The following is a 23,936-nucleotide window of genomic DNA, read 5'->3' as shown; positions in this document are numbered from 1 at the left end:
GGAACCTCTCCACTATTCTTCCACTGAGCAAGATAGATTAGGAATCCTGGAGAGAATTTGGAATGTGTCTATGTATACTGAATCAATTAATACCCTGCAATAGATTCTCTCAAGTTGCACCGTTGAGCTACATATTCAATAAGTTGCTGGAAGACTTAGTGAGAGATTTTCAAAGGTGACCAACTCCCACTGACTTGCAATTTGAGTTGTACTTTTAAAAGTCTCTCTCACTAGGTCCTTTAGACCAGTGGCTCTCAACCTTTTCAGACTACAGAACCAGGAGTCTGATTTGTCTTGAATACCCTCAAGTCACACCTCACTTAAAATCTACTTGCTTACAAAATCAGACACAAAAAAACAAATAAAAAAAAAGTGACACAGCATACTATTACTGAAAAATTGCTTCTTCTCTCATTTTTACCATATAACTAAAAATAAAAGAAATTGCAATATAAATATTGTACTTACATTTGAGTGTATAGTATATAGACCAGTATAAACAAATCATTGTCCGAATGAAATTTTAGTTTGTACGGACTTTGCTAGTGCTTTTTCTGTAGCCTGTTGTAAAACTAGGCAATATCTAGATGAGTTGATGTACTCCCTGGAAGACCTCTGCATACCCCTGACAGAGAATCACTGCTTTAGACTGAAACACAAGCTAGGGAGTCTAGCATTCAACGGCCTTTAATAGGTTTTCAACTTTGCACATCAGATAGGAAAACATTTTTCAGAGCCTGTTGAAAATAATGGCTTACTATGGTTGAGAGAGTCAGCTCAGGATGAGGGTGCATAAGGAGCAGCAAGCTCCCAGAACAAGGCATGCTCTGCTGATTCAAAAACTGGTGGGTGGGTTGGTGTGGGTGTGTGATCATATAAATAAAACAACAGAAATCTGACAACTATCATGTTTTACAGATAACGGCAAATAATTTTTTTAAAAACACTTTCTAATATTAGGTTATGAATATTTTGAAAGGAGCGGATTCAATTCTGAGAACTTAGTTATTTTAATGTTAATATTGATTCAACAGTATTGAAAGAACAGATTTTACCTCGCATTGTTGTCCAGACAAAGATATTCCCTTGGATCCTCAGCACTAGCATTGGTGGTTTTTACACCTTTATCAATAAATAAGCCAGCCTGAAACAAGCGAGGAAAGAAACAAATAATTGTACCTGACCCAGCCCCAGATAGCTTTACAAAATTATCTTTCGCAATAAATCTGAAATTGAGTTCACAAAACAGTGAGTCACTGTGTGTATAATGTTGGGTTTGTTTGTTTTTTAAATGTACTCTCTTTTAGTTCTCCATTTCCCTTAGCTAACATACTCTTCCTAAGGAAGCAGAAAAGCAGATAGCACTAAGTATTATTTGAGATATTTCCCCAGGCTATCACAGGACTGAAATGTTCATGGAAATACTATAGTTTAGAATTCATTAAAAACATTTGAAATCTGTTATTTTCAAAATGTAATTAACTTTTCTACTGCACAGTCACCTCATAAAAACTTGAAGTCTTGGCTTAGAATATTCCCTACCATCAACCACATTTTAGTTTAAATAGGAATGTGTGATTTGGTTTAAGCACCTCCATTATAATATACTTCTGATTTGAATACAAATTTGTCCAACTCTCAATAACTGCCATCAATTTTCAGACAGAGCTGTTTTTAATTTACAGCCCCCATAAAGTTGTGCATTCATGCTGTGATACTGTCACTGCTATTTGGAACAGGAAAGATTATTATAACCGAAAAAGTAGTAAAAGCCAGTTTCCAAAATCCCAAATTATATGGTATGTAAAATTTACTCTTTAGGACCTGACTTTCAGAGAACTCCTATTATGTCACCTTTAAGCTAATATAGATGGGTAAAGAAATACCTAGATGGTTTTATAAAATCAAGACGTAAATCGCCATACAAAAGCAGCTACCATGAAATTATAATGCTTTTTACTGAAGGGCTTTAAGAGCTCACTGTGAATTTATAAGGGAGAGTATCTTATTTTGTCAACTGAAGTTTACTAATTTAAATAAATTTGAATCACTTTCAATGGCTCAAAAGTCCCTTGCATGTACCCACTGGTACACTAGATCTGAACTGACGCCAAACTAACATATAAAATGGCTTATGGGCTTCTCAAGTCAAATACTGGGAGACTATAAAGAAGCACTTGAAGTTCGTGTGTTAATGATCCAACGGGAACAGGTCACTGACAGTTTATGAACTACAACTTTCAGTTTATAGCCACCCTGGTCTGTGCTATACCTTGATTGTCAACCACCATTGCACTTCAAAGCGCCAAATGATAGCCTTAAAACACTGAGCAGTCTCTCATATTTCAATGTTGAGAACTAAACATTTCTGTAAGCATGTTATACAAAAATTATGGATTTTTGTTTTCAACAAAATTCGACAACTCCCCACCTTTTAAAAAAGAGAATATTAAACACCAAAAACTACTTTGAGGATGAGCATTGCGCGGGACTGCACAAGTACCTGATTATACTATGTGCTACAATACTAGACAACAAATTTTAAGAGCAGCAAGCTTTCAGTCACCTCTCTTTGCCATTATGATTTTTTTGTTTAATCATGAAGGTCTTAATATTGAATTATTATTATATTATTAAAGCCCAGGTATCAAGCTATTACTACACTACCTTGAAATTAGAATGAACTCTGTTGTTATAGAAGATGCCTAATGGTGTAAGCTCTGCTTTGGTTTCAGGGTATAAACCGTGAGAATCTCCTGTTGAAATCTTGTGGAACAAATACCATATTCCAGCATCCTGCAAAGAAGAGAGTGAGAACATGTTTTAAAAAAGTGACAATGACCTGTGTAGCACCAGCAGGTTTAAATCATCATTACTGCTATATTGACTTCTCCAACAAATCAAATGCATTTTAAAAATAATTTACATGTCTCCAACAACCATAAAATGAAAACACAACCCATATCCTTTCACAATGAATTCCACATTAGATCTTGTCTAGAAAAAAAAAAAGACGGTTTGCAGTAGAACTAAAAATTTGAAGAGGTTGTATGCATGATTACAAGGTTACGCAGAAAAAGGAAATTTTTAGCCACAAAGATTTCCTAATTTTGAACATTTCAAGTCTGAACTCCCAGTCACTAGGAAAAATTGTAACCTTTTGCATTTCAATGACACATTACATTTTGGTGTACTCAATCATATTTTGTTCAACTAGCTAGCAAAATTATTTTATTGTAGAATATACAAAAATATTTTTCCACTTATTTGTCTTTAAGAATTGCTCATCACTATTCCCATATCAAGATTTAATGATACAGCCAAAACACTCACAAGAGCTTTCAAAAAAAATTGAGAAGTCTGGCTAGTTCAGAGCTCGGAGCCAATAATATGCAGCAATTATTTCACACACCTATGTCACTCTCCATTTTCTCTCAATTCCCCAAATAACTGCTCTTAAAAAGGTGACATTTACCAGTAACCCTCCATCCCGTACATTACCCTGCATGAGAGGTGGCAAGGACACAGCAGTTGAGTAGGAGCCTCCGCAGTCCTGGTACACCACGGGAGAGTTCCTGTGCTAATATGGTGTGGCTATAAGATCTGAGCTGTTGAGCATTCACTATGTGAGGGTTTTTCTTAAGAGAAATAGGGATGGTCTAGCCCAAAAGGCTTGAATAGTGGCTATAGAGCTGCTGTGCTGTACCCTACAGTTTGCCATTGGGGGAGAAGAGAATAGTTTTAAGTCACCAAAACCCTGCTCGCGTTCTATATCTGGTCATAGAAGGGTCTCATCATTCTAGGATGTGTGTTCTGCTTGTCATTTTAGGTATCAGTGTTGAGAAACAACAGACTAACCGCAGAGCCAAGACAATTAACACATCTTAGTCCACTGTAAGAAAAATACAATACAGCTATTTTGGATTCCACTAAATATGACCAAATTTTAAGTCCTGAACAGTAGCCATACAGTACGCTAACAATATAAACTACAGAAAATATTGAAGCCTTAATATTAGCATGGATGTATTCAGAAGATCCCTTATTCACAAATGATTCACTATACACACAGTCATAAATATAAGGATTAAGAATTCAGAAAAAGGAGAATTATCTTCTGTTCTCTTCAGAACAAAGATGTTCAGTATCTTTCAAATGCCCATTTAGAAAGACAGCTTGCATGTAAAATGCCATTGTACTTCTAAACATAAAAAGACATATCTACATGTGAAACTTTGAAATGCCTACCTTTTTAATAGTGTATGCCTTAGTTATCTGAAATATGAATATAGTGTGTGTCAAAGAATGTCTATGTGCCTCACCTGTGAGCCTGCTGCTGCATTATTGATAAGATGATTGTTGGGATGAGCAATCCAGAATGTTGAAACAGCCCTGCAATATATTATTCAGAAACGATAAATAATTCAGAAGCTATAACTGGTAAAATCCCTACAGAAAACTTTGCATTCAGATCTAGCAAATTAGCGAGTGCTAATTTGACATACAAAGCAAGTCTGTCATGAGATTCAAGTAAGAAATCATGAAGAAAGTCATATTTTCCTAAAGAAAACTGTCTGTTTCTTTCACAAGTCCTCCTGCAAGCTCTTGTGGTTAAAATACTACATGCAATGATAAACCATTTTGATAGTAAGTGGTGTAATCGTATTTGACTTTTATAGAAGAAATCTGATACCTTAATTCATAAATTAAGCATTAAAATGGGGGTTTCATAGCATCTGGTGCCTTTGCATAAAAATAAGGAAATAGCCTGAAGAGAGGTCTGCTGAATCAGGTACCATATCAAGTAGTTACTGTATTTCAACACAGTTGTTCATATTTTCTATTTGTGTTGTTCAGATTGTTAATGCTTTTTTCTAAATGCCAATGTTGTATTCCAGCTGTCCACCTTTGGTAGCCTACATAAAAAAAAAAATCTTGCCTATTTGTAGAGCAACAAGAGATTTTCAAAAATTTAATTATGGCAACTAATTCGATTTTCTTTTCTTAGCCAGATACTCACATGCAGTCTGTGGCTGGCACTGGAACATAATTTCCATACACTTTATCCTTAATGGCCATACACATGGTGCTATTCCTGTCTGTGGGAAGAAGAGTGCCTGGTCTGGTGACTAGTCCAAGGTTGTGGAACAGAATATTCCTCTGTTCAATGCCATCCTCTATGAAGAAACAGTGGCCTAGTGTGTCATAACCAATGGTGTCCTTTATCTGCAGAAATACAAGTTCATTATGTCATTAGCAATGTCAAATAAATCTCAAAAAGAAAAGGAGTACTTGTGGCACAGACTAACACGGCTGTTACTCTGAAATAAATCTCAATGAATGCTAAGTGCCATTTAGTTTTACTATCTTGGCATAACTGCAAAATGACATTTCAATATCAGCCATAATGGCCAAGTTAAATGTCAAGTTTTATTTATTTATTTGTTCAGAGACTTTTTCTGAAGATGTTGGCTAACTGCAAGGCTCTAAATATTCAATTAGAAAGATCAAGAGTGGTCACAAAAGTCATTGTTTACACATGGTAATTATGTATTAATATTTTAGTCATGTTCTGCACATTTAAACTGAAAAATGGAATAAAGTATTTTCACACCGACTGTGCTTTGTAACATTTACTTTCAAACAATTTGAAATGGCACCTACCAACAAGCCATTAGTTGCATGAATTGTCACACATCTGGAGAAACAATGATGAATGGAAAGGCCTTCCAGATAAGTCCTGAAGCTATAACCTCCTTTCTCATCCACATCCCCACAGCGGTGGAAATGAACAGGGTAACTTCCTATCAGTTGCTGTCCCATTTGCCTCAATTCCACATGGGAGAGATGAACAGATGTGAAATTCTTCAAAATCTGGAGTGTGTAACAAGAATATCTAACTGAATAATCAATTACCCTTTTAAATTGGTAAAAGTTTAAATTTAAAGCCATCGTGAACGGATTTCCTCCAGGCACGGACAAGTACAGCGGAATATTACAAGAACCAGTCTGGAGAATCTTCAGGTTTTGCTTTCTATCCAGATCTATAAATCAGTGACCTTCATAAACAAGAGACATGCACATAAGCTAAATGTGCAGGTTACCAAAACTAAAAGTTTCATCAGGAATTTTATTGCTACAGCAAGTCAGTTTTAAATGGCTCTTACTGGAATTCTCACAAATTAAACAAACATTCTATAAAGACAGCCAAATGGTATTCAAACAAGAAAGAATTTTTCTCCTTATATACACAAAAGTTATATTGATTTAACTAAATTGGTTTAGAAATTTGATTTAATTAAACATGTGCAATCGTATGGACACTCAAACTGGTTAACTAATTTAAGCATCTACACAAGGGGATTGCACAGTTTAGAAACGGAATTAATTTGGTGCAACTTTCTTGTGCACACAAGGCCTCACAGAGACAATAAAATCCAGTTACTAATCTGATCCTTAAAAATGAATCTTCTGTGATTACTATAAGCAACGGGCAAAACCTGAACTCTTACTATAAGGGACTTAGCAAAACCAAAAGACTTCTAGACCTGTATTTTATTATAACATTCCTTGAAGCAAATACTCTAGTTTAAATTTCCAGTAGGCTTTTGTTATAACTGCACTTTCGATTACTCAGATTCCCAAACAATTCTCCATTTGAATAAAACCCTCAATAATCATTCCCTTTAACACCACAAGTAAGGACTGTAAAAGGTGTGAGAATCCTTTCAGCATCAAAATGACACACTAAACTAAAACAAAATCCAGCTATACCAGCTCACGTGTGGCCAACCCTCACAAAAGGAAGTCACTATGTAAGGCTTTGTGTACAGCACCGGCACTTTTGTCAGTAAAACTTTTGTTGGTTAGGGGTGTGAAAAAATACACACCCTTGACTGCCATAAGTTTCACCGACAAAAGCATCGGCGTGGACAGTGCTATGTCAGCGGGAGATACTCTTTTGCCAACATAGCTACTGCCACTCATTGGGGGTGGGAGAGCACTCTCCTGTCAGCATAGAGCTGCTACGCAGGAGACCTTACAGCAGCTCAGCTACAGTGGTACAGCTGTGCCACGGTAAGATCTGTAGTGTAGACATAGCTTGAGCCTGCAGTTTTAGATACAAGAGGTGGGTTGCTCTTTTGCTACATGACGATGGGCAATTCCCTCAGAACTATGGATTTTCACATTAAATTGCATAATTGGCTAGTACACAGCTAAGTATTGTACATCAAAGTTGTTAAGGTTATGGAATTGCACAAAACAATGGGGCAACTGCAAATATTTCTTCTTCCTTCAGTCTTAAAAAAGCAAACTAAACGCAAAAGTTTAGTTATGTGAAGTTAAGTTTGCAAATCTGACAAATCAAGAACTAAGCTGAACTAAGTTCTCATTGTAATATTAACTTACCCACATTGCACATTTGAGGGCTTGTGAATTAGACTGTCAAATATAAATACCTTAACACACAATTACATGTTGTAGGCAAGTTAAAGAAGCAGTGTTTGACCATTTCAACTTTTTAGCTGCTGAGCTTAGATTTACCACCTCGTCTCTCTAATAGCTTTATTGAAGAAACAAGGTTTTGAGCCACAGAGAGGCATTTAGGACCAGTGTAATGCTGAGGGCTGACAGAAATTGGCCTTGCTGCATTTGCTCCCAATTAACACCAGCTGAGGATCTGGCCCTTAAATGTTTAAACACACGCAGTAATGAAACATTAAAGCTACAAATTAAGGCCTGATTCAGATGTACAGTACAACACTTATACCGCTCTTTCCATGAAAAGGGGTCTTATCAGCCTGTAGTTTCTACCAAAAAGAAAAGGAGTACTTGTGGCACCTTAGTAGCTCACGAAAGCTTATGCTCAAATAAATTGGTTAGTCTCTAAGGTGCCACAAGTACTCCTTTTCTTTTTGCGAATACAGACTAACACGGCTGTTACTCTGAAACCTGTAGTTTCTACTGGGTCCAGACATTTTAACTAATTGTAATAGCCTATTTTACCCAAATTTAGTACAAAATGGACAAAAGCTGAAAAATGCTCAGTGGTAGATGTTTATAAACAAATGCTAATGTAAATTAAGCAACATCTGCCCAACTATTCAGAACAGACTCACAAGAACAATTTAACAACTCTGTTCCATCTTCATGCATCTGAGGGGCCCACTCAGTTTGAGTTATTGCAGCAGTCAAAGACGGGCTTTGTAATGCTCACAACTTGTCAACATCTTTCTCCACTGCATTATCTTAGTCACAATAGGAAACTTAAAACCCAATTTATTCCCCTCCCACAAAACAAAGGCTGCAGTACAAGAGAGACTGTAGATTTTTCCCACCATTATTTCCAGCATTATGAAACTAAAATCTATACCCAACACTTAAAAAAGGAGACTAAGCCTGTGACAAAAAACAGTGAAAGCAAAGCAATTTGCATTTAAAAGGATGAAGCCTCAAACATTTCTAACATCCACTGGGAACCACCATAACACTTCAAATCACTCCTTGCATCTATTCCCACTGGAATAAATATGGCAAGTTTTATCTTTAACCGAGCTTCCCAAACTATGGGACTCAACCTGAAATGGGGTTGAGGTGATCCCTAGTGTGGGGAGGACACCATTCTGTTCTGCACTGTGTGACCTCACATGTATGGTGTGTGTGAGGTCACGGTGCATGGAGGACACCATTTTGCTGTGCAGAAGAGCCATTTTGCTCTCACATGCAGTGTATGCCAAGTCATGCTGTGCAGTGGAGATTATTTTGTTCTTCAAACTGGCGTCCTCCATGCTGTCTGGGGTCCTGGGAGGAAATTAATTAAAATGTGGTCATACCAGCAAAACTTTTGGGAACGGCTGCTTTAACCATTAGTTTCTGTACTACTGCTTTCCATCTCAGCCTTAATCTTCCTTTAACATATAGCCATGCAAGATATAAGAAGTGGTAACACTAATGATCCTTCTATATCCCTTTATTTTAATAAGTGAGACTCTTGGTTTTGGGTGCTCAACAGGAGATGCCATAAAAGGGCCCAAATTTTCAGATGGTATGTGCTCAGCACTTTCTGAAAATCAAGCTCCATTACAGTGACTCAGGTTGGGTACCCAAAATCAGTTGCTTTTGAAGATCTTGCCCTTTGTATACCAAATCATCAGTAAGTTGAACAATACACAATATAAACATAAGCAACAGGCTTCTAACAACATTATACACATTAACATTTCCTTGTCCTTGATTCTTCAGTCTAATTCTTGGCAAATTAATTCCAGTTTTAGGAAAGCTGAGAAGAAATATGGATAGACAGAACCGCTCAGTGAGAATTTAGTGAATATCAGGTTAGAAGATATTGAAACAAACTCGCCCCCCCAAATTTAGAATTAATACTTTTGCTCAGAAGCCATCCTCAATCTAAGGAAGCTACTTAAAAAGTTTTTCAAACCTTGATGTGTCCACCAAATGTATCATAATTGAAGTATTGACACTGATTGCCAGCATAGCAGGACTTTTCTGTCTCTCCCTTGATTAGGATATTCCTAGTGAGAACTCCAACCTCTGCCCTCATGTCCACTCCATCAATGACATCTCCCATATGAAGGAACTGGGGATTTTCTGTTCAAAAAGTCAGTTCAAGAAAAGAAAAATAGGGTAGATGACCAACTTAGCTTACATAACATTCTCACTTAAGCAACTAGAAGGTTGGGTAGGCAACATCGTATTCTAAAACCTCTTGGAATACTGGATACCTGAATCCCAATGTTCTGATTGGTTAACAAACACTTCTCATCGGAGATGAAGAGTCCACTAGAGCAGACAAAATACACATCACTGGCAGGTGATAAACATCAAGCAACAAATATTTGTTGCCATGGGGTTCTGTACAGAAGGAAACACTCTCTCCACAAGGCAGAGGGCTGCTGAATAGGAGACTGGGCACTAGGAACAGCACCAGTTTTCCTATAGCCAGGTTTTTAGATTGTAGTCAATTTAATGATTCATAAGCACCCAACAGTGCACTGAGAGGACTATTAGGGACTAGTACCCTCCCCATAAGGGAAAGGAGGGGGGTCCTGAAGAGAAAGAGTGTTGAAGCTCTCCCATGAGACTGAAAGGAGGGTGGCAGTAACCTTCCTTTAATCAGGAAATAGAAGTGGACAAATGGAAAAGATTAAGGATGTTTACATTATTAAAAACACCAAAAAACAGTAGGATTTCAAAGGAGAGGTTGCTTAAAAAAAACACAATTGGCTAATCTTTCCCACACAGAATAATCAGAAAACCTGGAAGTGTGTGATAACTGATAAGTAAATTCAAACACCTTTTCAAGATCTATGGCCTAGATCCCGCAAAGACATGTGTACATGCTTAGTCTTGCTTGCTGTGGGTAGTCCCACTGACTGCAATGGGACTCCTCACAGTGTATAAAGCAAGCCTACTTGTAGAACAGTGCAGGAGCAGTGCCTAATTCAGTAAAACTTTAAACAGTCATTAAAAAAAAAAACTACTGAATGACAATTCCCAGACTCATTGCTTCATTTTTTTTTTAAACTAATTTGGCTCCTTCCTAAATGGGAGAAACATTGCCATAACAGTTAAAAATCCTAATTAAAAAGGCCTTTAAAAAAAAAAACAACAACAACAAAAAAAACCAAGAACAAAAACTTTCATTTATTTTGGCCCTCACACACAAATTCTTCTGAAATATTAACCTTCATTCATCTATATAATGTGAAGTATTATCCCAGTAAGCCTTAAACTATAAATGGGCACTTCTTTTGTTTTTCCATTTATCTCTCTATTGATAGGCAACTTCTTCCCTTAATACAAAGCTGACATCTCTGTCACAGCTGGCTCTGACTGCTAAAGAAAGAGTCCAGCTGAAAAGTTTCAATAGGAGTACCTCTCATACTATGCCTGATGTTATGTAAAACTGACCAGAACTGGTATATTTTCCTTGAAGCTGGCAATCTTTGCTCATTCTCTTCCCCACCCCTCAAAAAAGAATGATGGAGAGGAGGAAGGAAAGAAAACCGAGGCATTCTTCAAAAAATACTTTCCCCTAACTTCTGTATCCTACAAGTGTTACATGGGCTATCAAAATTTAAGAAAGGGGAATACTAAAATCTTCCTTGTGGTGGCAAACTCAACTACCAAATTGCTTCATTTTTGCACGTTTGTACAAGATACAAATACCAGTGAGAAGAGAAATAGTGAGAAGAGGCCGATTCAAGGCATACTGTAACCATACTTCCCCTCCCCTCCTAACCCCCGCCCAACCAAACTGAGGAGAGAATTTGGCTTGACAAGTTTGCATGACAAAACAAAACAAAAACATGCCTTGGGGCATAATAAAATTTCCCTTTACTGTCTGCTTTACTTGGTTTCAAACTACTGTACTATGAGAAAAAAGCACTTAAGTTAATGCTGAAAAGTAGTAAGATCAGCAAATTCACCTCTCTTATGAAAGTGCTAACTATTTACAAAAAAATTTAAAGCTCCAAATTACTCTTCCTTTCAGAAGGTGTGCACATTGTACTTGACTTCCTAGTATAAGCCCTGTAAAAATGTTACTGACAAGCTCTAGAAGAGCAACTCTAGAGTGAATCATACATGGACTAAAAGGAACGTTTTCCAAGGTGAAGGATTTATAAATATTAAGTTTAGAAGGTGACTGAAATACAACATGATTTAATATAGTTATTTACTGACTGTATCCCAAATTTTGGAGTTACAGAATAGCTTCAAAGTGGAAAAAAGGGGAGGGGGGGGAAGATAGTCAAGGAATACATTTTGGATGACGTGAAAAACACATGGTGATTCAGTAAGGCGAGGAGATACAAAAATTCTGTCCCAGATGGCAAGACAATACACTTTTCCCACCAACACTGGGAAGACATTTTCAGAACAAGAAAGGATATTGGATCCAGAACAAATAGGAAGACAGACCTGTTTAGGAGGGGCACAATTTGGTTGTACTTCTTCCATACATGAGAGCAAGTGAGGAGCAGCATTCCACAGATGCTGGAGACTAGGACTCGGAGGCTAGAGAATTAAGTTCTTATAGTCAAGATGAGAAGATATGATTGCAACAGTACATGTTTCACCAGAGGCACTGAGGCAGTAAGAAAAAGAGTTGCGGTCAAAGGACAAAGAGGTAAGTTCAGGAAGTAAGGATGATATTACGATTACATGCAGTGGGAACAAAAAAGAGTTCTGAGTCTGAAAGAGAAAAAAACAGGGGAGATAAGAGTTGTGTGTGAAGGTGCTCATATTGTTCAAGGCGAAGTCATAAATCTGAGAGGCCAACAGGACAGACAGAGGTATCCCTAGAAGGTGTCAAATTATATGGTGAGTTGATCAATGTTAAAAGTGATTGCTAAGGGTAAAGCCATGAGATGAAGGGGATGAAAGCTCAAGATTGGAGACTTGCAGGCCCCTCTACAGAGGAAAAGTTTTGGCTTGAAGGAGGAGCAAAGAGGTATAAGAAAACCAGAGACACCCATACAGCTAAGGATGCAGTCTCAGAGAATGGAGTGGGCTGCAGAGGCAATGGGGGGAGGGCAACATTCCCCTGCCCCAATTTTTGCCAGAGTTTGCTGGCCCTGCTTGGTCACATTTTGCAGCCGGGCCCCAGCTTTGCATGGCAACAGCTATAGCTGGCAAACAGGGAGCTGTACTTTTGCTGTGGGGAGAAGCAGCAGCAAACAGCTGGGAACTGCAGGGAAGGGCTGCTGAGAGTAAGAGAGAGGGACAGGTAGGCAGGGGCGTGATACAAGCTGTTGGAACGGCCCTTTAAATTGTGCCCCCCCCCCCACTATCAGCAGGCACCAGTCATCTCTGCACTGCGGTGAAGTCAAACAGAAGAGGGTCATAGGCAGCAAAAAATGAAATGGTCAACTACATGTAGGCAAGACACTTCTGTGTTTTGCCCAGAACAAAGATAGTTTGCAACCAGTCAGAGATATGACAGTCATTTGCATAAACAAACATTTTGCTGAAAGAAAAAAGAAAAAAAAAAGATTTACAAAGAGAAAATCAGGGTCAAAGGAAGGGTTTTTGTTTGTTTTTTAAAGACAGTAAGGATATATCACGGCACATTTAAAAGAGCTAATAAAGGCATTAGAAGCAAAGGAATTGAAAAAAAATCACAATTCAGGGAGTGAAGGTGGGGAGATCGAACCAAATGAGAAAGAAGGAAGGTGAGAAGTTATTTTTAGGACCAGATTGTTTCTGAAGTGTCCACTGAGAAAAGTAAAGCGAAGGAATGAAAAAGGAAAAGAGGCAAAAGGCAGTGTTTGTGGGTGTGAAGTTAACATGGTCATAGATCAGGACAACTGTATACTAAAAGAATGAAATCCATTCCTTGCATATAGCTGGAGAAAGTCTGGGAGGGGAGGGAAAGATGGATGAGAGGGCTGAGCCTGTCACTCGCAAGAGTTTACCGTTCCCAGTATAAGAGGTCATTTCCCTAATTTGTACATATTACACAGTCACATTGTACGTACCTTACATTTTCATCAGTCTCCTACCTTTGACTTTGACCTGATATCTGCTACACTCTGGACAGGGAAGGAGAGTGAATTCCTCTGCTTGGTACATTGAATAGTCGGTGCTTGCAACTACGATCTGGTCTTCAGGCTCCCACTTACTAACATCTTCCAACAGATCTAGTATCACTCCATCTATAGCCTCTACCTGGAAACCTGAACGTGGGACACCTAAAAAGGAAAAATGATGCATCCAGCAATATATAAAGCTATAACTTCAAATGTCATCTACTTTACAAATACTTAGTTATAATAAGGAACTCTGATATTTAACTAACATTTTCCAAAATGTAAGAAACTTTCTAGTATGGTACTGCCCTGAAAAGGGAGCATGTAAAATAGCATCAAGGGCTTCATGTTTGGTGAGTCTGATTCAGATGCAATGATCTCATTTTACCAGTAGAAATGGAAAGTTTTTGTGCCTTTCAGCCTATGTATACAACCTGGGATTGGAGAACAAAGCTGTGTACTTTCCTTATGCACCACCACAAGAAAGAAAGACTTGGCAAGCCAAGTGACACTTGTGCAACTACACGCCCTTCACTGGGTTTCCACAGATGCAGCGACAAATTAATTCTGTTGATACATGTGCAGGAATAGCAGGGCCAGCTCCAGCTTTTTTGCCGCACCAAGAGATGAAGGAAAAACAAAAACAAAACCCAAGCCTGGTTGAGCTGTCGCCAAAGTGCCACCGAAGAGGAAGAGAGGGACTGCAGGGCCAGCTGCCGAATTGCAGCCAAAGACCCGGACGTGCAGCCCCGATGACGGATGGTGTGCCGCCCCTTTCTATTGGCCGCTGCAGGCACCTGCTTCCTTCGCTGGTGCCTGGAGCCAGCCCTGAGGAAAGAATACAGCTCTATCTCACTTAGCAGTACAGAGCCAGGATGGCTAACAAATAAAAAAGCCAAACATACTTGTCACTCAAGTGGGTAGATACAACTCAGTATACATATTCAACAGATGGTGCCATTTTTCCATAGTCACTTTTCAGAGAGATTTTTTTGAAAAATTAAGAACCAACATTTTGGTCATTATGAAAGCAAACTGTTAATTCCCTTCTCACACCTTGCCCATCACCCACAAGAGTCTAATCTCAAAACGAATAGAAGATACGCAGTAGTCCTCTCAGTGAGGGAAAACTTCATAAAAAAAACTAATTTTTATATGTAGATCTTCTTAGACTGAAAAAATGTGAAACTCCTTCACTTTAAAAGTGATAAGTGAATTCAGTTGTTCCCAATCATATGATGGTAGAAACTAAATTTCTAGAAGCTGCCAGGAAAGTGAACTGCCTGGCAGAGAGGTGGTGTTTAAAAGAAGTAAGCAGCACTCTGAAAGAGAGTGTGGTGAAGTGGGAGTTTAGTGACCCCCAAAATATGACATGACAAGGAGAGTCTGGAATTCTGTAACTTCTTGGGACAATTTAAGAGAAACTATTCTTAGGAAATTAACAGTTGCATATATTTACAGAACTGGAGTAGGGAGGATCCCAGAGGAATGCAAACTCAGACAATAACTGGGATTTCAAGAAGATCACAGAACATTCAAAATACAAGGGATGAACAAAGAACAAAATCTTATTGGGAGATAAACCTTTCACAGCATACATCCTGGATAATCAGCTGAAGAACAGCATCGTAACACTAACATGACCAGTTAGGGTATCTCTGACCTTGAAAAACAACTAATCCCCCAACCATATCTATGTCATAAGTCTGGTAGACCATATCTGCATGGGTATCTCTTCGGTCTGATAATTAGTCCAAGAATATTATACATAGTCTTATACATATCCTTTTTAAAGACCAAAGACCAAACTGCAAACAGAAGAATGTGATTGTACTGAGCCACTGATTAAGAGGAGAGTTTTGTTAATCTGAAATTCCATCACAGCTCCAGTATGGAGACTTAGCACTGAAAGTGGCAGTGTAGACACAGCCTAAAAACTTGTCGCTCAGGGGATGTCTTTTCATACCCCTGAACGACTAAAGGCTTAGCTCTGAAAAGCGCCACTACAGACAATGCTTTATTGCCGGGAGTCTACCACCCCCTCATTCCAGGTGGTTATTTTTTATTGCGAGAGAGCTCTCCCCCAGTGATAAAGTGTGATCACACTGTCCATTTCACAGTGCTGCTGCAGGCGCGATGTAACATGGGCAATTTCGACATATCCAGAGATATTCCTTGGCTTTTTGGTGAACACAAAGGCCTTTACTACCCATGACAAAGATGCTAAATCAAGGCAGAGCCATATATTTAATGGGGATCCTACAATGCCCTCACAAAGTACAAGGGGACTTGGGGATATTTATAGGTCACAGGCCTTGGTGCAGATTTTCCTGATCAAAACTAGGCTGCAAGCAGTCACCAGACTCAGTGGCCTGCATCTATTTTTGTTTTTTTAAAAGAAATAATGATAAGATTGAGCTTTAGCATCATAAAAGATGAAAATGAACTCCTAGTACGGATAACATTTATTGCCAAGGAATTTGACCTCAGAAGCAATTTCCTTTTTCTAATCAGGACCAAGGCCATGGAGCTAAGAATAAGAAAAGCAGTTAAGGATTCAACACCACCAGTAATATTCTTGTGTGTTCAGATACTGCTTACTACCAGACCAACAGGCTGTCAGAAGTATGCATGTCAGCATAATCCAACTAATCAGAGACGCTTTTGTGAAAAATAAAAAGTCAGCCATGCTTAAGAGTTCTCCAAACATCACAAGCAACAGCAATTAACATAATATTCTAACAGGACTAAAGATAAGAAACCCAAAAGGCAAACATGGAAAAAGATATACAAAACCCACAAGCCTGTCAGATCTCCAGCCTGCAGTAGGTGATTTTATATTTTAGTATTTCTCCAGCACACTTGTATAACTAAGTTTTTAAATTTAAGTATTAAGGCAGGGGTGGCCAACCTGCACCTGAGAAGGAGCCAGAATTTACCAATGTATATTGCCAAAGAGCCACAGTAATACATCAGCAGCCCCTCATGAGCTCCCTGCCCTCCCTCCCAGCACCTCCCACCACCGGCAGCCCCACCGATCAGCACCTCCCAATCATTTGTTTCGTGGCATGCAGGAGGCTGGGGGGGGGGGGAGGATTGAGGGGATGGCCAGCTCAGGGGAGGGGGCGGGAAGGGGTGGAGTGGGGGCAGGGCCTGTGGCAGAGCCAGGGGTTGAGCAGTGAGCACCCCCCGGCACATTGGAAAGTTGGCACCTGTAGCTCCAGCCCCGGAATCAGTGTCTATACAAGGAGCCACATATTAACTTCTGGTCATATTAACACAGGGTGGCCAGCCCTGCATTAAGGATACAGTTCCCTGGTTCCCCTGGATGCTGTGTTGGATGCCCACAGCACTGCAGCAGATAAGGAGATTTACATTTTAAAGTTTTCATTTTTGATACCTTCCCCTCTATTTGGATTTCATCCAAAAGTTAGGCAACATTAAAGGTAAACAGACAAAAACCCCACTGCAGTAATTAGGAAGTTAACTTGCATTAATAAACTGTTCTAGAAAATGATCCATGCAAATTGTTTTTTGAAACATTTTGCCTATGAAGATTTTAGGGGAAAACAACACAACACAAACTTTCCTACCTTCATTCCATTCACTGAAAGTTCTCACAGCAAACTTCTGACCATCAACTGTGAAAAATTCTCTTTGAGCAAGAGCTTTTCCCCCAGTGCTATGATTTTCATAGTCTCTCACAGACTCATTATAGGAGGAATTTCCACCACCTATAACACCGACTAAAGCCCAGGCTTGCCTGCAAAAAATGAAGTAAATGTTTAAACACAAAATCCTCTTAAATTAAATCCTTTGCAAATAGACACCGTATACAACATTTATTCTTTTGCCTCTTTTCCAAAACTCCCTAAAATAGAATTCCAAAATGCAGTAGAAGAATGGGAACTCCTCATGCAAGAGATAATTGTTGAAAATATTTGGTTGTTCTCATAAGCAGGCTGGAAAATGCTCACCACTCATTTTCCACCCTCCTCCCCTTCTCTCTCTCTCTAAAAAAAAAAAAAAAAAAAAAAAAAAAAAGATTCCAGACTTCAGGAAATATTGTTAATACTTTGTCCAGTGACCAAAGTATTTTACAAACCACAAGATCATGTGACAAGTGTTATTTTGTGCATAAAACAAAGTACAGAGAGATTCAGACCTTGTTTACACTAAAGAAGACTTGCTAAAATGTTTCCAACTATGGTAGTGCTAAGGGTAGAGTAGGTACTGACAAACCTGCTCTAACCAGCCTGGAGACCTGACTATAGTGCCAAATCCACTGTTGGAACTGAACTTTCCGTAGTAACAGTGGGAAGTTTTTAGCTAAATGTATGTGTGTATATATTTTTACATACATACATACACACACACACACACACACACACACACAGAGTACATACACTTTGTACTGCTATAGACACCCCCTGAATGACTTGCCTAAGACCCCATAGTGAGTCAGACAGGAGACTTGAAACAGAAGCCCAGACTTCCATCCTCTACTTCATTCACCACTTTCACTACATATCTTCTCATATAACATGCTTTCCTTCATCGTTAACCCCTGCCTATCTTCATGTGTTCTGCCCTTTAAATCAGAGCTGGGTTTTGACTTAATTTATAAGCACAGCATCTTGAGATTCCTCTTTCTTACTACACCCCTATGTACTCCAATCACACAGCCACCTGAATCAAACTTTCCAGTAATTTTCTTAAAGAGCATTGCAAGGTATTGAAATTGGATTAGGTTGTACAAAGCAAACCTATTCAAATATATAAATAACATTTTTAGTAAACATTCACTGTTCCATACTATGTTTATTACTTGCATAGTCAGCACTCTCAATCATCGGTTTGAGACAAAAATCCTATTGTAGCTCTGAGACTCAAATCAAGCATGGTCATATCACTAAGTGTACAACCCTTATTCCTAGGACTACTGATTAGGTGATTAAATCTAAATCTGATAAAAAATAAATATCCTATTATACCGAATAGAATCTGTGCCACCCAGTCAGCTTGCTGGATGGCCAGTCATTCACCAATTAAAGGCAGAACTTAAAACCTTCAGCCAAGACACTAGTTTATTCATAAGCATATAAAACAAAGTCTAAACAGGTATTTCGACAGGTTAAATTCCATAACTGCTGTATTCTAGTCTAATCACAATGATAATCGGGGGGAGGGGGAAAAAAGGGGGAGGAATAGCTCTGCGGTTTGAGCATTGGCCTGCTAAACCCAGGGTTGTGAGTTCAATCCTTGAGGGGGCCATTTAGGGATCTGGGGCAAAAACTGGGGATTGATCCTGCTTTGAGCAGGGGGTTGGACTAGATGACCTCCTGAGGTCCCTTCCAACCCTGATATTCTATGATTCTATGCAAGAATGTTACACTGAACATGTCTTTCTATAGCCTCACTATCCATGAAGTCAAAATAAGCATTTGACAGAAAGAACATTCAAAAAAAGATACTGTCAGACTGAAGATCTCTTATTTTGGGTAGGAGGGAAGTCATCTTACCTTTGCATTTTTATTTTATTTTATTTTTTTAAACGGACATGAGACGTGAGTGACTATTACTTGTGAGTCACTGTCTCTGTCTTCTGCTGCTGGGACAATGGGAAACAGAATTCTGTTAAGAAGAAGGGAGTCTCAGCCTACCAGTGAAAGCAGCCAGGAATCAAGAAGGGGAGGAATGGGGAAAAAAAACCTCCTGCTCCCTCCCGACAGGAGGTAGGGAATTTCTCAATTTCAGATGAACAAATGCCGATACAAATGAGAAGGTACAACCCTACCAACTCCCGTACACCCACCCCAGGAGGTCACGGGGTAGTTCTGGGGACCTTGAATCCGAGGTGTCCCCCTCCAATCACTTCATGCTCACAGGAAGAGATTTAGGATCCAATGTGGCTGTCTACACAAGGGCACATCAGAACCAACCTTTGACTGAGTCTTTACTGTATCCAGGGGACCAGTGCATATTATGGTATGCTCTACTGCCCCCATATTTGCTGTTCCTATAAAAACTTCTGAGGCTAGAATCCAGACTTAGGAAAGCCTAAGTCCCAGGTGACTAGATCCTTCTCTGATGGCTCAGAGGACTCTTTCTTGCAGGAAAGCCCTTTAAAAGGCACTCAAGTCACAAGGATATTTCTAGGACAATAAACATGAAATGGTATTTTGTCAAGGCAAAAAGCTGGAACCCTGACATTTTTCCTGTACTGCTGAAGCAGAGGGAGCAGAATAGCCTAAGTCTGAATATGGGGAGGTGATGGTGGGAGGGGGCACGAAGACACAAAACCAAAGACATACTATTGACTTATTATTAGAATATTATAGTTATAATATTTATCTAACAAATCCCAATGTAAGCTGAAGATTGGGTTCCACTCAAGCTAGCGGAAAAAGAGGAACTAAGACACAGTTGGCGACTGAGATTTTATATCCTTGGCTTTCAAATGCACACTCACTTAATAGGCTACAACACACTTTCAAATGGGTTCTACCACCAGGTGGGAGGGAATGGGATTCTGATCTGTTGCGGCCACATTATGAAGGGGAAGTTGAGATGCCTCGCAGATGCAGTGTCAGAATATTGGTTTCTTATTAATTGCCAGAGAAAAGTGCTGACAACAGAAGAATGCAGCAGCTGTCTGTATCACTTTTTACTCTCTCTTTTCTGTGGGGCTGGGAGGAAGTTAAGTTGGTTTGGTCTGGTCTGATTAGGGCCCCTTTTCTGCATGTGGTTTCTAATCGGTCACTTCTTACCCCAGAGGTGTCAGTAACATGCATCAGATGTCAACACCTGCTTTTGATTTGTATACTTAAAAGAAAGACAAGTTCTGAAAATAAACACTAGTCATACAATTATATTAGAAGTTATGAAGATTGGTGCACTAGAGTAAGTGTTAAAATCCACTATATATACACAGCTATCAGTGTTATAATAAGCACTTACAGGCCTTTACACTGTTAAATAATGTACTAATTAATCCTCTTCAATACTTCTGTAAGGGATTATCCATAAATAAGACATTTATTTGCATACCGTACCAGTGCGAAGAGCTTTGGCGGACAGACCTTGGACGAACAGTGTTAGATTGTGAAAAAAATAGCATACTTTCTTAAGGTTTCACAAATTCCTGTTCACAAGATATATTCTACATCTAGAGGCACTAAGTGGATTTGAAGTGAAAACAAAATTATTTACCTGTAACTCAATCCTTTGACAAGCTTACTTCCCAGAAGATTTTGAATAGTCAATCTGGTTTCGTCCAGGAGATTTTTAGCAGCTGAATCTCCCACGGCAATAGCAACAATGCGGCCAATATCCTGACCTTTTAAAAAATCCTGAAGTCTCCTGCTTTCATTTTGATATTCATGGGTATCAAACTTATCAACAACCAAAACTTGTGCTGTGTCCTGGTCAATCACTCTCACATTTAGCCCCCGGGAAAAATTCCTTTCAAAAGCATAAGAACCAGAGGCCAGCCCTGAGGAATACATAGACTTTGACAGCAAAGTCCATGATAACTTATGAGTCCCATGCAATTCCAGTGTTCCATCAGAGCCAACACCAATAAACTTTTTGCCAAATGTTGGCACATCATCACCTTCATCAGATTTGCCATACAAGATTATAGTTGCTTTGGATTTATAGCGACAGTTCTGTGCTCCAATATGAAGCGCTCCACCATCCTTTATCAGGATAAACCGAGTTCTCAAAGTGATATTTCTGGATCCATCTTTATCATCACCGAAGACAAGCAATCCTATAGGAAATAATTTCAATATTAAGCTATGTTTTAAAGAAACAGATTTTGCTTAAAAAAAAAGTGCAAGCCAAACATTGCAATAAAAAAACCTAAATGTTAGGGGAAGTTAAATAATTTTGGTTTCTAAATGGATTGAGGAAAGGAAAATGGGTTTTACAGGCAGTCATACGTTAAAATCCATCTGGAACAGAACTGTAACTTCTAGTATATCAACATTTTGAAAAACTGGCTTATAGTTTCATTAAATATGATAATTGCTAATCTGTTCTGCCAAGTTGTTTTCTCAACATCTGAACAAAACAATGCATCAATACTGATTCCGCCAATCAGATAGAAAGTTACTGTCCAAGTCCTGCTTTACAAGGCTCCTAGAGTCTCTTGCAGGTGTCCCACTGAAGAGCCGGGGGCATTTGTTCATCAGTTTATATATTTGAGACTTGACACAAAAGCAGGAAGCGCAGTAAAAGCTGAGGAGCTAGTGATTGATAAAGCTGCAATACCACTGGACCAATAATGACTTGAACATCAAGACAACCAGACAGATATGGGACATGGAATGATCTAACAAAATTGTTTAAATTTAGACAGACCTACCAATGCCTACAGTATGATAGGAAAGAAAGAAGAATTAACTAATTCCCAAGAATTAGAATCATCACTCCATTTTTCTTGACTTCAAAGATATATGGGAGTCCTGGGTCCCATTTTGCGATCTACTCATAAATCATTCAACCCTATACAGGCACATTGCCTGCTGTGGGCAGCTTGCATGTAGTGTATGTGTGACAATCAGGGTCCAGACATCCCAAGGGGAGAAGAGAAGATTTAAACCCCAGCAATGAGCAGTTAAACCAACTGACTGCATACTATATTATTGTACTATAAAAAACACATCAGGTAAGGTCTTTTATGAAAGCTTGTAATGTATATAGGCTATGGTTATGAATTTACATATTTGTGTATTTAGAAAACTGTGCTCAGTCTGTGGGTCACATGGGGAGGGGCATCTCCCAAGCCAGCTGTTTATACAAAACCAGCCTCAAGAAACTACCCCATTGTCCAGCCCAGGAAAAGACAATGATGGACCATTAGAGTTAACGGATAGACGCAGAGAATTTGAAACTGAAAAGAACATCCTGGCTCCCCACACTGACTAACCATGAGTCACCACCATGCGGCAGGGTGGGGTTTGAGGGAGATTAAAGAAGCCTTTTAAAAGCAGGCTTGGAACTGAGGTTTTTTTATCCATAACTTGGGGGACAGGCTCAAGGTGAGTAGCTTTTGGGGGTGGGAGAGAATTGCTTTAAGGCAACAGGTAACTCTTATTAGAAAAGGGATTTTATCTTTGATATGAACGTGCAAAAGCCTGAGGTTGTCTTTTTATGTTGATTTTCCATGTGACTTGTATATGTTTGCCTTCCCTTAATAATTTATCTTTAAATCTGTGTTTATTTAAAGACTTTTTATTTAGGTTTTATCCCAGGCAGGTTGCTGCTGTGCAAACTGTGTGGAGTGCATACACCTGGGGAAGCAGGGGACTGTTTCAAGCCTTCAAAATTTACAAGGCAGACAGTGACAGAACTTCTTACTGATCTGTCTGGTCCCCAAAACATCACAACATATTACTCTTAACAAACCAAGATGCTACAGAGCCTAAGCATGTTACCAGTAGAGATGCAAAAGTGATGAGTAAGTTGTATGTAGTTTTGTGCAAAAATATTAGTCATTTAATGCTGGACGATTTCACAACTCCGATTTTATTTTCTTCGAAGTGGTCATTTTCATATTGAAACTGAACATTTTCAATGCAAAAGTATTTGTTGGAATGATGTTCAATTCTGAACTTTCCTTAAAAAAAAGCCATCAGAGTGAAAGAGACCCATTTTTTTAAAGTACAATTGCTAATTTCCAAAGTTTTTCACTAAATATTTCAAATGAAACGCAAATTGAAGTTCTCATATTTCATTGCAGGGTTTCTGCACACATTACTAATGCAGAAGAGCAAGTGTTTTGGCAACACCTGAATGGGGAAAGGGAAGTATATGTTTGTTTGTATACGCCAACTTCCCTCCTCACCAGCCTTCCCTCTTCAACCAACACTGTCACATTCACCGACACCTGTCTAATGTGCTTTGAGCATAAATCAGAAATGTGTTAAAAAATGGGACATAACAGTTGATTGAAGCGCATGGCTTGTCTTGCCGTTACACACCTCCATCCTGTATGACTACAGAATGCACCGTAGCATCCAAATTCAGACGAAACAAATCTCCCTTTTTGATGATAACTCTCTTTCCAGTATCTTGTCCAGGATTCCAATTCTGAAGACGAGGGTTCTGATCTGGACAATTCTCTGAAATAACCAATTCAATTAAAAACACCACAAACACATAAAGACAAGACATTGCCATATAAAGTAAAAAAAACTAGAAGTCAGTGGTTCTCCTCCCTCTACAGCAACATGAAGGTTTCATTCATTAGGAACATGTTTCTTTTTCAAATTAGATGGAATGGGATCAGAAATAATGGATTATCTTGTTTCTTTCTGCTGTTTTCCTAATTGTACCATAGAAGATACTGCAGTTAGTTGCATCAGGGTTCAAACT

At 38.9% G+C, this 23,936-nt stretch overlaps 1 protein-coding gene across 5 annotated transcripts in view; it reads right to left on the bottom strand.

Moving 5' to 3' along the window:
• The window catches only part of CEMIP2 (cell migration inducing hyaluronidase 2), a 79,103-nt gene that overhangs the window by 17,493 nt on the left and 37,674 nt on the right, over nt 1–23,936 (bottom strand). For 4 of the 5 annotated variants that reach the window (XM_073345153.2, XM_073345151.1, XM_073345150.1 and 1 more), the window contains 10 exons: nt 23,543–23,683; nt 20,766–21,327; nt 17,147–17,316; nt 13,527–13,715; nt 9,440–9,609; nt 5,665–5,874; nt 5,021–5,226; nt 4,323–4,392; nt 2,668–2,796; nt 1,056–1,144 (listed from right to left, as the gene is read on the bottom strand). In XM_073345153.2, the coding sequence (XP_073201254.1) occupies nt 1,056–1,144; nt 2,668–2,796; nt 4,323–4,392; nt 5,021–5,226; nt 5,665–5,874; nt 9,440–9,609; nt 13,527–13,715; nt 17,147–17,316; nt 20,766–21,327; nt 23,543–23,683 (1,936 nt within the window). The remainder of the gene's footprint in view (nt 1–1,055; nt 1,145–2,667; nt 2,797–4,322; nt 4,393–5,020; nt 5,227–5,664; nt 5,875–9,439; nt 9,610–13,526; nt 13,716–17,146; nt 17,317–20,765; nt 21,328–23,542; nt 23,684–23,936) is intronic. The other variant, XM_073345155.2, reaches the window with a different exon arrangement.

Source organism: Lepidochelys kempii, chromosome 5, assembly GCF_965140285.1.
Source record: "Lepidochelys kempii isolate rLepKem1 chromosome 5, rLepKem1.hap1, whole genome shotgun sequence".
NCBI lineage: Eukaryota > Metazoa > Chordata > Testudines > Cheloniidae > Lepidochelys > Lepidochelys kempii.
The sequence above is the reverse complement of the archived record's forward strand: the minus strand, read 5'-3'. Positions and strand labels throughout refer to the sequence as shown.